At 40.1% G+C, this 15,426-nt stretch overlaps 1 protein-coding gene across 6 annotated transcripts in view; it reads left to right on the plus strand.

Moving 5' to 3' along the window:
• inpp4b (inositol polyphosphate-4-phosphatase type II B) overlaps positions 1–11,316 on the plus strand; it is a 222,570-nt gene extending 211,254 nt beyond the window's left edge. For 4 of the 6 annotated variants that reach the window (XM_084043328.1, XM_084043329.1, XM_084043331.1 and 1 more), the window contains 2 exons: positions 1,454–1,608; positions 7,947–9,961. In XM_084043328.1, coding sequence (XP_083899454.1) covers positions 1,454–1,608; positions 7,947–8,124 — 333 coding nt within the window. In that variant the 3' untranslated portion in view covers positions 8,125–9,961. The other 2 variants (XM_084043330.1, XM_084043332.1) reach the window with 2 other exon arrangements.
• The last annotated feature ends 4,110 nt before the right edge of the window (positions 11,317–15,426 follow it).

The raw sequence follows: 15,426 nt of genomic DNA on the forward strand, positions 1-15,426 counted from the left end.
ATTCTTATTAGGAATAAAGACAAAACAAGAGCATCTGATTTTATTTATTTTTTTGCGTGTGAGAGCGGCTGACCCGCTCACCCGCAGCCCGCATAAAATTCTCCGAAATTCTGATTTGACCCACCCGCGCCGCGGGTTGACCCGCGGGTCCCGCGGGTTACGGGTCAACCCGCGCATCACTACTGTGTAAGGTTACAGATACCTAAAGTCTTGCGAGAACTCGCAAGGCAGAATATTTTTTATTTGAATTCAAACTTAAAAAACGTTTAAAAAATCCAATATGGAATATTAGTTGACAGCGGTAGCACTGGAGCAGGTGACATAATGAAAGAAACATGGTGGTACTGTCTGGTACCAATTGAAAAATGGTCCGAACTTGTAGATCTGCTACTTTCGCATTAAAACGGCGATAACAAAGGAACGCGGGCTCGCACCGGTGCACGGGCGGCTCATCGGGTCAGGGTTGGCGCAGCACATCCAACACTGCCTGGCCCGAGTCGATGCGTCGCTTCCCAGCCTGCCTACGGCCGACAAACCTCCGCCGCGGAGGCACAAGGGGGCTTGTCTCCTCCCCGTGCCCACCAGGCGAAGCTCTGCCTTGGGTAGTGGAGCCGGGGTGGCCTCTGGTCCATGCCCGGGTGTAGGCAGGAACCACTTTGCGCATGTCAAAAGTTATATTCCGAATGAATGCTTTGGGTCATGTAAACGAGGAATACTTGTATTCAGGTTCCATAAACAGTTGGGTATGAATCTGTTTGGAATGAGTTCATTCTGAATGAATAAATATTGTCCATGTAAACGCAGCCATAGTGACATGCCTGAGTCAAGAGTGACGTGGCCCACCTGCCAGCCGGCCCTCCCGTTAGACAGTTTCAATATAGGAAGATGAAGTCCATGACCTTAGTACACTGGTCATACACTGCCGCCATTTTTCTCCTCTGTAAATATAGCTATTTGTATTTGTTGACGACATGTATCAATGTGTTCATATCCTATGCTTTGTTGAATTGAATACATAGGACCACAATGGAAACAAGTCCCTAGTGCTTTTTTGTGTTATCCTTTTAGCCTGTGTTTTACTGTACCATTTTATTCCATTCCATTTGCACGCTGAAATGGACTGTGTGGAAAACAGGATGTTATTCCAGGACACTTTCCACTTAACTGCCAGCATTAGTTCTGGTTTTGTTTAACACTTGGCACTGTTTTTCCTCAATAAAATACCAACACTAGTGTGTACTTACACTAGTGTTGGTATTTTATTGACTATACATATTTTGTAATAACTTTATTTTCCAAACAAGAAATGCTATATTTGTTCTTGCGTAACCGAGTGAAATGTTTGATATGATACGGCCCAGTGAGGACAATGAACTGAACCGGAGGCAAACATGTCTGTGTGATGGAGTGATTCAGAAAAGTGATATCCACGCTGCCTTTCTCACCTTCCAAGATCTGCCGAAGACTGAACGGTATCAGGTTCACCAGCTGTAAAAGTGCCAAAGACCGGACATCCATGTCTGTCACGCTAGAACAATGTGCCCTGCTGCGAGATGAACACCACCTCAGCAAGGACTACTTCATCCAAGCCCTGGACTGCATGCGAAGGTAATGTCAGAAAAAAAAACGCACAGAATGTGTTGTGCAGTCGTAGCCATTGTAGTTGTCCCACTTGCATTGGTGCTGCAGACAATTCTGATATGGAGCTGGACCAAATGTATATATTTTATGCCAAAAGGCTTCATATGGAGATGAAGGGTAACAAAACATATAATCAAACGTCATAAAGTGGCACCCAGACAGCCTACTTGATGCATCCATCCTATATCAGAGCTTGAGATTGTATTCTCTCTTGAATGAAACCCACCAAATGAGTATACTGTAACACAAAACTCTTAATATATCTCAACCAAGTAATTACCTGACAGGACCATGGTTGTGGTGTTCTTATTATTATTGGGTGTACAACTGTACAACTGTACAGCTGTAATTCAGTCAAAAGCAAGAGTTCTTCCAATGGTTACATCTGTGCTAAATATGGATGCAGGTTACCATTCTAACCAATCACTAAATTCAACCAATTATTGATTAATGCACAGGAGCCATGAGTTTTAAACCAATACTGATTCTGATATTTGATGAGTAAATATAACTGTCTGAACAGAAACTTACTACAGGCAGCAGGAAATATGTACCCTTTCCTGCGTGGATTGTGTCAGTACATCTGCTGATATAAGCAGTAAAGCATACTGTAAAAAGACCCTCAAATCTGAACTCAAAACCCAGATAATACTTGGTTTATATCAGAGCATTGGTCTATCATTTTGGCTTCTGTTAACAATCCAGTAGTACTTAATACTTACAGAAGGTTAAAAACCTGCACCCATACAAGATGTACGTGACAAGACAGGACACATTCACCATGCGCACAAGTCCATTTTTGTCTGCACCCCCACCTCCCAGTTCATCACCAGTAGCCGCGACTCTGCAAGCATCCCTGTTCATTCCTCTTCCCGCACAGAGTGGTACAGCAGCTATTGGAGAAGCCCACATCATGCATATATACTGTATGTCCTTCACAGTGTTGGAAAGTAACTGTGCATTTAAAAGTGCATTTACTCGAGTATTGTACTCCAGTACAATTTTGAGGTACTTTTACTTTACTTGAGTATTCTCATTTTTCAATACTTTATGCTTCTACTCCATCTCCACTACATTCCAAAGGCAAATACTGTGCTTTTTACTCAACTACAATTATTTGACAGCTTTAGTTACGCATTTACACTTTGCAGATATCAATTATTATTACGTACATCACTTGTACTTTATGAAAACAAAGGTGAATCTGTACCATCTGTTCCAAATCAACATGTTCTTTGTACTGATAATCAATCACCAATACATCACATGACATAACTTGTAAAACAATGCTTATAAATCCAGCTATGAAGTATTGTGTGGTGTGTGGGATCAGTGACGGTAGTTAGCTTTTAGCCGATGTACGTTTCTAGCACCTACAGTATTTGTGTGTGTGTGTGTGTGTGTGTGTGTGTGTGTGTGTGTGTGTGTGTGTGTGTGTGTGTGTGTGTGTGTGTGTGTGTGTGTGTGTGTGTGTGTGTGTGTGTGTGTGTGTGTGTGTGTGTGTGTGTGTGTTTTCCTCTCCTTTCCAATTGGTAAAGGCCCCACTTTATTGCATTTTTTCTGAACCAGGAATAATTCCATGACCATGGTATTCACTTGACCACTTAAGCCTGATATATAGGCTACTTAGTCATATGATAATATTAGAATAGCCAATCTAAAGTTTGGCAGGTGACTTAAAGTAATACTAGGTAACTTTTTCAATAAAACTAAAGTTAAATTGTATATCTTTTGTGAGTGGCAAATGTTTCACAACACCCACTCCATGAATTTCACCCCCGAAAGCCTTTTATTTATATATTTTCTATTGAACGCTGTCGAGGTTGACTTTTCCGGCGAAAATGACGTCATCTGGCCGGAAAATGGAAGCGGAAATGCACCGGTTTCCTGTTTGGCCAGGAACTACCGCGCCGGTTTCCTGTTTGGCCAGGAACTACCGCGCTATTAACAAAAAGGAAACTCACACAGATTTTAAGAGATTGTATGATTTGAAGAACGAAAAACAACAGCAAAAGAAAACACAGCTCACGGTAACTAAAGCTCCACTGGCTAAGAGAAACGATCCACAGATCGTATAAAACAATTAAAAGAACGCTTTTTGAAACGCTTCCGTCTTCCGGTGAAAACGAATGGAATTCTGGGTAACGCAGTAATAACGAACGGCCTGCAGTGACGGTAATGACCAGCAGAGGCTGCTAAAAATCGTTTTTTTTTAAATTTGCACTGTACAACTTTAAGTCATTCAGTATTATTGTTTGTTATTAATGTTGTTATCTGCATTACTTTGCCTGTGTTTAAACCTTGAGCATAGTTTATGGTCCTGGCATATAGTATAACAGTGTTACAAACCTGTCATAGGACTTGCAAGTAATGAACTATTGACATTTTGACAATTTTTTTTGGGGGGGGGGGGCGTTTAAGTGATCACTCTTGGAAGACAGACAACTGGAGAGAACTAGAGAGAGGTAGATTTGGGGTGGCCATACCCGAATGGTTAGAGAGGCCATCTGGGAATAAGAAGGTCCCTGGTTCGCCCCTCGATCTGCCCAGTCTATGTGTCGAAGTGTCCCTGAGCGAGACACTTGCTGCTCCTAATAGTTAGGATGTGGAGAGGACAAAATATGTACAAATGTACAGTGGCAAAAAATACCCCAAAGGAGTGGGGACTAAATGATCATTATTAATTATAGATATGAGAGAGATATAGATAGGGCCATCACATTGTATTAGTATATTATGACCTCCTGTTTCCTTAACCTGGGTTTCCTGATGGGCTTTTTGATATCAATTAATTGTCATTAATTCCTCATCTTTGATCTCAAAATCAGTGTCCAGACACTTTTATGATGTCCAGGTTGTTTTTTCTTATCTTGACCCGAGCTGGCATAACTGGTAGAAAGATATAATTCAAAGTGGTTTCCCTGACCAACCTTGTTTCTTGTATTTATACAAAGACCTCCATGTAATACAGTGGGGAGAGATGACTCTGATGATTTTGACATATTCACCAACCCCTTCATTACTGATTGATTTGAATTACTTCCTCAAAAGAGAATTTGATTTCATAACACTGGTACTGACTTCATGCAGACACTGATTTAACCACATTAAACCCAATGCTTTGTTGACCGGTGTCCCCCAGGGGTCTATACCTGGTCCACTCCTTTTTTTCCCTCTACACCAAATCTCTTCTACGAAAATAGCTGTTGTCACGACGTGTCACGTTGCGATGCGATGCATTGTGAGCTGCTATTTTCAGCGAATGTTCGTCTATTTTTGCTGAATGTTTGCCTATTATGAAATGCCCAGAATAGGGTTGCTAGGGTTCATGTGGTTATTGTAGTGGTTACAACAGGAATACAAGACAATCTGTCTTGTCTTGTCTTGTCTTGTCTTGTGTCTCTACTCATCTTGTTCATGGATGTAGAAGGCTTTTACTCTAAGTATTCTACTACAATTGTGTAATAATAGGACTTAAAATAGACCAGCTCACCGATATAGGGCAGAATGAGCAGAATAGGAAGGATGAGAGAATATTTCCTGCGGGTGGCAGAACTGGTTGACTGGATTGTTGTGGCTGCTGAATTATTGAAAAAAAATGTCACCAGCACTGCAAGCCATTGTTCTCAACTATGCCACCCGTTGCAATATAATTTGAACAGCTACAGTATGGTTTTTATGGTGGAAGTTTGTATAACAATATGGCCTTACTCTAGTATATGCAATTGTATGAACCTACAAGTGTATGAACCTACAAGTGTGTGAACCTACAATATTGTCTCACTACTAATGATTTAACATGACTTCCATTGGTGCAAAAAGAAAAAGGCATTCTCCTCAGCTATGCTAGCAGCTACAGTATAACAGCTTTTCATCAGCTGTGCTTTTAGCATCCGGCCACAGGTCAATACATATTCTAGTGAATATGTATTGTCCTGTAGGCTACACAATGACACTGGAAATCTTCCCTTTATAGTTTGTAAATAAGAGTATGACAATAAAAGACATCTGCTTCCATTTTTATCACTGAAATTGTTCAGTGTTATTATACTGCGGTCAGGTTTAGGCCTGGCTCAGGGAAGAGGACGCCCCTGCCATGCATAGACCACCATGGGCACCGTTGGAGGTGCGACAGGCCCATGGCCTAGCAGGAAGACCATCCCTCTGTATGAAATAACTACTACAATGGGGTTGAACTTCTGTACAAAAGCATTGAAGCACAGATTGATTTATAAGACCACATAATGTTCTAGTGCCTGTAATTTCCCATTAAATTCATCCATCAACCCCATTTGTTTGACAAGCACAATCACACTCACATTCACATTCGCACTCACTGTTGCGCATGCCATAAATCTCACACGTCCAGATGTTATGGCTCTCAAATTGGATGTATTCCTCATGCATTCTATTCTGGAAATTAAATGTACTTAACACGACTATCAATTCTGAATGACATGGCACTCCAGGGGCTGCCAATATGGAAAGCAAGCTATGTTTTAATTCAACAGGCCGAGAGGTGAAGCAGAATACTGTGCAGTTACAATATTTGTTTGTTGCACTGCTGTTGTTCACTTTCAAAGTCTCTAGAGGTGCAATGGTCCAATCCTCTGAGCTAGTTCCAGAGTTCTGTGAATAGGAATGTACTTTTATGAGTATGGCATGAACGTATTGCACATATAAAACAAAAATGTTCTCATGAAATAGAAATGTAATAGTTTTTTCAAATGAACTTCAGAGATATCCAACTGATTGCAGGAAGTCAGCTTTGCTGTGATGCTCTATATGGAAACAACACGAGCAGGAGTTGATTTGTAATCCACAAGATTACAGTAGCTCCGTAGGCGCCACGGGCCACAGTACAAAGACCTGTAAAACCACATGTGGTGCCAATGATTTAACCTGTCAGTGACAGATCACTGAGCTTTTACTACTGTTTACTACTGTTACCCATGCTGCAAAAAAACAGACAAATGTTGGAGAAAATATCTTTTGACATAACAAAATCTAAAATATAACAGTGGAAATACATTGTATTGAATACGAATTTTGGCTAAGAAATGGTGCTATGTTTTTTTTTGCAGTATGCATAGGATGGGATGACAAAAAAAGAAAATCAAACATCTGCATTGTGCATATTAAAACTGTAGGCCTACCTTTCGCCCATCATCCTTTTCCCAGCTGGCTCATTTTACCCGCACCATTTTACCAGTTTGTAAGGCTATTTCACCACTCGGCACTATTCACTAGTCCTGTCTGTCTGTACATCTTTGCCTGCTGCTCGTCTATAACACTCGTCTGCTCGTCTTTAGAGGTTAAACCTGCACTAACGCAGGGTCTAAGTGGGCTCCTTGGTGTACCTACTTTTACTTAAGCTTGTATACAGGCTCTTAAAGGGGAATTTCACCCATAATGCAACAATGCAATGGATTTTCATTTGATTCCAGCTTTCAGTATAATTGACTGTCCACGAGTCCATTCTGACAACAGACAACAGATCATTACATAAGATATTTGGCTGAAATTCTGTTTAGGTTTAAATTCCTACAAACCCCTCTACTAAGTGCATAAACAACTTACTGACTAGTGGCTTTAGGACATAAGCCACACAAGGCGATATTTGACACAGAACAAACATGTGCCTTTGTTGTGACATACTGCAAATTCAACCATCCATGGTGCAAGCTAAACACTTCCCATCTGTATTCTGTATAAAACTACAATAAATAATCACTGATTTTTGTTTGTGGTGAAATGCCCCTTTACAGACTCAGCCTGGCAGGGTTCGATTTGCTGGGGGGGGGGAAACCCATGCCTCTGCTTTTGATATCTCCCACTCTGGTCATAATTTTGTATGGTCGGTGGGGGTATGTTTTATCCCTGCTTCTGGAGAGACTGAATTAAATTCATGCATTTCATTTTGGGAAATATAGACTGTCCACTGATATTTACGTTTGATAATATCACAATTTAACAATTCAATTTAAAATGTATGTTAACCCCATTAACAGAAAAACTATTTTTAAATCACAGATGTAGATCACCTATTTTCATAGTTGTCATACAAAGAACGGTTGAAGTGTTTAAGAAATACTCCCTGCCCCCTCATCCCCCCCCCCCCCCCCCCCTCTCAGTGTTTTGTTTTGTCCACAAATCGAACCCTGCAGTCCGGTGCCAAAACGAGTCCCACTTTAGACAGCCACCTCCTGCAATGTAGCGTTACTAACCCAGCAGTGTCTCTATTCTGTCTCTGTTCTTGTGGTGTCCTTCAACATCACTCCACTGGGGGGGGGGCGCCACCGCAGTCGGCCGAGCCAGGGAGACGTCACCGGACAGTGGGACGACCCCGAGGCGGGCACCGTGGCAGACAACAAGCCAACGTCGCGACACTTTTACCCCATAGCCCTGCTGCTCGTTAGCTCCCACCTACTGGTCGTGTGGCTCATTTTAAGTCTTGTTTTTCTGCTTGCAAAATATCAATAAATTGCTGATAATGCCATATATAGACAGAGATCCTCCCTCTTTTTCTTGGGTGATTATTCTGTTTCCTTCTCGAGCTGGATGGCATTGGGTGAGAAAACATTTTCAAAAGAGCTCTGCCACATCCGTTTATGGTGGAGTGGTACATGGCTGATATACATGGTGGTACTTGGCTGATGTACGTGCTACATGGCTGGTGTACATGGTACGTAGCTGATGTACATGGTCCATGTAAATCAACTTTTTCAGAAGATGTGCAAGCGGTACATACTTTTTATTTGATCAATAATGGTAGATAATGTCATAACAGTGTAAGAACAGTACACTATCCCAAGTAGCAAGTGCAAATAATGTCTGATAGCTCAGAAATATGCAGAAATGCGTCACAACACATTTTACTAATAATACATGGTAGGACAGTGCTCAATGGCTTACAAAGTAGGCTACATTTACTACTGTGTGGTCACATGCAATATTTGGGAGGATTAAGTGCCTGACAGGAAACCAGACCTTCGGGCTCATTTATCTTCGAAAGCATAACAATGCTTTGAAAGAGAAATGGAAGCTTCGTTTATCTAGAACTTGATCCTGGGCCAACATCAAGTTCATGCCTGATTTATAGTTGGTTGCACGCTACCTCGCACACCGAAAATAGGCTATCTACAACTCTGCATAGTGAGCTTGTAGATCTGCTATGTTTGGTGCAGGACACCAGCATGGAATTAAGCATAAATCAAGCTTTAGGTATCTGATATAACAATCTTCCAGAGGGAATGAGGTATTGAGTATTGTGCATATAAGTGACAAAGAGAGATAATGTTTCTGTTTATTTCCTATTCGGACTGTCCTCCAGAGATTTTACTGAGCACACGGATGGTTCCAGACAGTGAGAGAGCGATGTTCATGTTGTTGTTGTTGTTGTTTTTGTTGTTGTTTTTTTATCCCTGTCCATTCCACTTCTTCAACTTTTGAATATCACCTGTAGGTTGTTCTTTTTGCCCTGATAATTATTTATTGCTAATTGGGGATCAGCGGCGGTTGCCTTTGTATTAGCAACTTGACTATAACTATTTTTTATCTGCGAAAAGGAAGGAAGGAAGGAAGGGTGGTGAAATAAACTAGAATGAGTACAAATCAAGTGAAGCTTGGCTGGTGCATTAGGGTCAACCAGGGTAAAACACTACCTCAGATAAAAGACATTTAGAGTTTTCAGTGCACCACATGTTACAGTTGCATTATTATAAAATACCAGAAATATGAAATGCAACTTGGGCATCTTGATGTCTCTGCCTGTTGGTATAAGTATCACACCCTGCAGGTACAGACCTAGCTTGAATCCAGCGCTGTACGTATGTCAACCCTCTTCAACCTTCACTCTACTGTCTCTCTCCATACTGCTCAGTAAAGCAGACCAGCCTTAACCGAATATAATCTTAGAGGAAAATACAGCAATCCACAGACGGACAGAGAAAGAATGAGTTAAATCATCTCCATTTTCTTCCCTCATTTTTATGTTCTGCACCATTACATCCACTTCCTAAAGGGGCACTTCACTGTAAAACAAAAGGGATTCATTGAGCTTGCTTGTAAAATGTTTTATTTGTAATAACTAATAATTATGTAGATATACCATCAGTGTCTATTCATTTTTGTAACCATTGGGAGGTCAACTTCAAATGTTTAAATCATATAATGTAGGATAAGTGAAACGCCCCTTTTTGAGGTCTGTAATCATCATTTGGACAATTTAGACAAATGTCTCATGTTTGCTTTTTGTTTGTCTGCCTGTTTGTTTCCCCCTCCTCTTGTTCCCTCATTTCTCTTCAACCCTCCTTATTTGATCATCAGAGAAGGATGTCGTATTGAAAATGTTCAAAAGAACATTAGGTGCAGGAAATATGCCTTCAACATTCTGCAGCTGATGGCCTTCCCCAAGTGCTACCGACCGCCAGAGGGGACTTACGGCAAAGTAGACTCTTGAGGAAGTAAGCGCACATCAACAACAGCGGCTCCACTAAATAATGATTGAACAGCTTAATATCAAATAACGATAATAGGCTAAAGACGAAAAAAATATGAACATTGTTCAAGATTGGTGAACAGTGTTTTATTTTCTATTGCAAAGATTTGATGAGTGCATGTTTTTTAGTTTTTTGTTCCTTTTTTTAATATTGGTTGTCACTTATGTGTTTTCGTTGCTCTGTAACTGTGTGTGTGCATGTGTGGTGGGGGGTTGTACCAAAAACTGTATTTGCCAAATGCATAACTTGTAAAAGTCAAAACACCTTCCATTGTTTAATCCTATAATTTAAAGCATTAAGATGACACAGTGTAGTGTACTTCCAGCTTGATTAGACTCACAAGACAGTCCCCATAAAATATTTGCTCAAGTACAGACTGAGGACAATCTCATAGCTTTCATTGTTAAAACTGGGTTGAAACAAGAAAAAACCTGTATTGCAGACAGAATCAAAACTGTTTAGAGAGACTTACAAGTGCGAGATCAGAGTAAGCAGACTAAGCATGCACCCTGGTCAACAAACATCAAGACCACAATGTACTGTAGTGTCTCAAAGAAACTCCCCAGGAAATCTTAGGTGGAGATATCCGATCATCTGGCAATGCAACAGTTTGCAAGGAATGTGTCAGTAAGCCGTCTCGAATTCATCGCCATAAATATCCTACTCCCAAAGAGATGAATAACACAAGAGAGGTGTCTAAACAGAGACTGTGATGAATGTGTCCAGCAACGGTTGCTATAATTTACTTGTTCCACTGCATGCCATCTAATATGGTGGGACTGGTACCAGTTACAACTCGGTTCACATTCAACCAAAGTGAGGCTTATTTTGATCATCACTTTTCCATCTTTTTTAATTAAAGAAATCCCCCCAAAAGTCCACTCTATTATGTTGCCATTTGAGTTATATTCCCTGTGGTACAGACCAATTAAACCACAGTAGCTTGGAAATACATTTGTAAAACAAAGCAAAACATTATCAGACCATCTTTTCTTACTGTTATACTGAATTTCATTATTTATTTTTATATTATATAATTATTTTATATTCTAAGAGCAATGCCTTAGATGCAAATCCATGTTTATTATTTCTTTTTTTTTTATTGTATATTGCACATTTAGTGTTGTCTATTTAAAGTAAAATGAAATAAAAATGTTTCTCATGGGTGCAAGTACTTTGGTGGGCGGAAACGTTGTACTGTATGTCCAAAACCATTCCTACATTATGCTTTAACATTTTAAAATTGTTAAAATAGAGATCTACAAGCTCTAAACGCAGTGCGTATGAAGATACAATTTCCATTCAACAAGTTTTCAATTCATCTGAGGTACTGTAAAGAAAAGCTGAAGTGAAAAATCTGCATATACCGTAGATATATTTGTATCCTCGTCACAAACAGATTAATCTAGTGTGTCAATGCCTCTGTCTGTAGCGGTACCACTGCACGGCGACAACGTGCGCTGTCCTATGCCCTTCAGAGCAGGTGTAGTGTTTGTATTGTGTCCCGTCTGTGTCCCGTCTCCCTCACAAGGTCAAAGAGGCCATGCCTTCCCTCGTCAATCCAGGGAAGTTAAAGGCCAAAACGTGAAATACAGTAGGCTGTTAAAGTGGCACCATGTGGCCAAATTATTAATGTCGGTTGCTTGTTGGCCTACTGGGAGTGTGGGTGTTTCACGCCGTTCGGTCCAACTGTGCCAGAGGTTAGCTGTTCACAGACGGACACACGGACAGACAGGAGCAAAAGTCTCCTGACTTAACCACTTATAGTGACAGCACATTGCATTTAACAGTGATTACAATGTATTATAAGGGTGATTATAAAGCATTATAACATGATTATAATGTCTTACAACTATGAGAATTAACATGGGATGCATAGAAAGTGTCATTATAAAAGGGTTTGTAATGTATTATGATTGCATTATGGGTACTTATGAGTGCTTATAACTGTAATTATACAGTGGTATATGCATATCACAATGCATTTATACTTGACCTTATAAGTTATTATAGAATGCTTTCTAATTTTATAAAGCATTATGAATATATGAATTATGAGCTCTTATAACTATAATTATACAGTGTTCAGTGAATATTTGCTTATTTTCTGTGAATGTTTGCCTATTATGACAAGCCCAGAATAGGGATCCTAGGTTTCAGGTGGGTAACTTGTAATTCATACGCTGTACTTCACAGGTTCATAGTTAAAACATTCACACCCAGGAGCTTCCCAATGTAACCAGTGTTCTGCTGTTAGCATTACTGGAGTAATTTGCGGGTTAAGCACCTTGCTAAAGGGCACACTACTTATGGTTGTTGAGGGGATTTCCATTTATGTTTATCGATTGTATCCACTGGTCCAGTGCATCAAATACTCTTTTGTAACATGCAGGCTCTTGTCACAGCCCCATCTCCATGAGCTTCAACTCCCAGCATAAGGTGAGTTTTTCTGGATTTATTGGTTAAATGTTTTTGTGTCATATTGTTGCAGATCAGCCAGCAGTGGGGGAAAAAATGAGTTACTGAGTTATAACAGTATGTTGCTGTCCTCGCGTTTGTCCTCCATACCTACCTTCTAATAATTTCTTCAGTGATATGTTGTTGACTCAATTTCCCCTCAAGGATCAATCTAATTAGTGTGGTTGCCCCCTAGGGGCAAGCTATACTATAGTGTTTGTTCACCTTATTATTTCTATAGCAACCCGAAACTTTGCCACGCTACTCCTCCCACAGTTTAGGCGGCACACACACGAGTCATATGTCAAATCGACTGGCTTCATCTGGAATTGTGTAATTGCAGTTTGCTAAGTGATATTGACATTGACAATGGGGAAATGTGACAGCTCCCATTCAAATATTTTTCTCTCGGAAACTGTAAGGGCGAAACTGGTAGAGAGGTTCACAGTCCAGTGGCCTACTCAAAAAAATAATTACACCAGTGGCCTTATGGTGGCGCTATAACAGCCCTCTTTACGTTTTGGCGTATAAATCTTGAACCGTAGGTCATAGAATCTAAATTTATTTCCCCCTAGATTCCTTGGATCATGGCACAACTCCCGATATCCCACACCCATTTGTGTCTGTCTATTTTTTACACCATTACACCATTTAGATTAAAAAAAAAAAAAAACGTTTTGCTCCTCCTTTTGCAATTCCACTTAGGGGACCCATAGGGGGCGCCATAAATTTGAAAAATTAACTGTTTATGGATGGGATTCATCAATCCCTTCAAAATGAATTACACATGATCTCAGGAATGATGTGACAATGTATTTGGCTTGCATTAGTGGGAAAGGCCTATATTATAACCATAAGCCATATATATATTTTTTTTTTCGTGGTTCCTTCCTTTTATTTATGTAAAGCGACTTTGGGTACTTAAAAAAGCGCTATATACATCTGAGCTATTAATATTATTATTATATATCATGAACGCAAGATCTGATCAACACCAAATTTGAATTGCAATTCTCCCAGCAAATTCCTCGGGTGCTGACAGCCGCAACCCATGACTTGTGTCGGGGGCAACCACACACAATCAAACTAGTTTTATTATGTAGCTTAGATTATCCAAATATTCAAACAACTTTATTCCTTTGTCCAGTCACCCCCATGACTGGACAATCCTCTTGGGCTCAAGAAGCATTACAATATATGGAGCCAACACTGGTATGTTATGCGGTTCATAACTTTGTGCCCATCCAGGCTTTTTATTGATTGCTAGCAAGTACTAGCAGTACTATACAATACAATATCCAACATGTTATATCAAACTATATACAAAACCTCAAAGGCTGTCATATCAGTTTTATAAAAAAAACAAAAAACAAAATAGTGCTTATATTGTTATATAAAAAGAAAAGAAAAGAAAAACATGCTTTTGTAAGGAGTTGGGAGCGAGATATAGATTCTAATACCGGTCCGGTCAAATGTATGTTTTACTTCCGTGTCAGTAATCATTTTGTTCCATATTTCACCCTCATTTTGGTGTGAAACTCCCATCAGTTATAACAAGCAACATTCATATAATCAGTAGTGTTCATTTACCATGGAGCATAATATATAATTCCAAACCCTCGTACTGCTGGTTTTTCATCCAAACACAATGTTAACTGTATTAACCTGGTGTCCTTGTAATTCTAGTTAACCACTTTCATCCCGCCGTTATAATTGTATGCATGTCATTATATGCTTTTTTTAAGACTTTCTTTTATGTAAATATTTTATTTTTTTGAAAAGAGCAGATCTACAAACTCACTTTTCACTATTTTCAAATAATTTATAAAACTATTGTGGTTAATCAGGGACAAGTTAGACCTGGTAGGATAAAACAAACAGCAGCACTATGTATCGCAAGGACCTGAGTTGAGAACCACTGATATAATATAGTATGTACACTATATGAACAAAAGTCAGTGGACACCCTTTATAATTTGGAATGCTAAATGCGATCCAGGCCTAATCACCCAACTTCAGTGTCTGAATGGAAGTCAATCACAGGCATTGATATGGAGTTAGTCCCCCCTTTGCATCTATCCCCCCTCTCCACTATTCTGGAATGGCTTTTCACTAGCTGGAGCATTGCTGGAGCATTGCTGCTACAATTTGTGTTGGGCATCACTTTTGGCACACTTTTGGCATTCCAATTAATTCCAATAGTATTTGATAGGGTTAAGTTCAGGGCTCTGTGCAGGCCAGCTCAGTCCCGCTAGGAAGGTCTCTGTTTCGCACCGTGTTGAAGTGCTTTTTAAAAAATGGAGGCCGTCCTTTCACAAAAAATGGAACCAAAAAATGTCCATTCAGTGGAACAAAGGGTAGCCTACTAATAAGAAACACTAATTACAAAAGGAAGTCCACTAACTTTTTGTCATATAGTATTGTGTACAATACATACAGTCACGTATCCGTGCCCAGTTCAAACAGGGAGGCCATAGCGTGTCTAGGGAGCAGGACATATACCAACTAGAAAAAGCAGAGCACAGGTCTCCCCCAGGTCAGGTAGGTTATTGTGGGCCAGCAATGTTCGGAATTCGCCAATCAGGATGGAATATGACAAATCGGATGGATCCATCTTGATCACTTGACTATAGAGATACTGTGATTTGCCTGATGTTTGGAGATTTTTTTTTTTTTTTGCAAAAAACGGCCTCCTCGTGGCGCTATAACGGGCCAATGTGAAAAACTTGGGCCAGAGGTTCTGCTCTGGCATCCAAGGAGTGTGTGAGCATGGAGTGTGCGAGCAAGCCAACGGTGCCGGAGATTTGCTGTTCACAGACGGACGGAT

Source organism: Gymnoscopelus microlampas (genome assembly GCF_963454915.1).
Source record: "Gymnoscopelus microlampas genome assembly, chromosome: 2".
Lineage (NCBI taxonomy): Eukaryota > Metazoa > Chordata > Actinopteri > Myctophiformes > Myctophidae > Gymnoscopelus > Gymnoscopelus microlampas.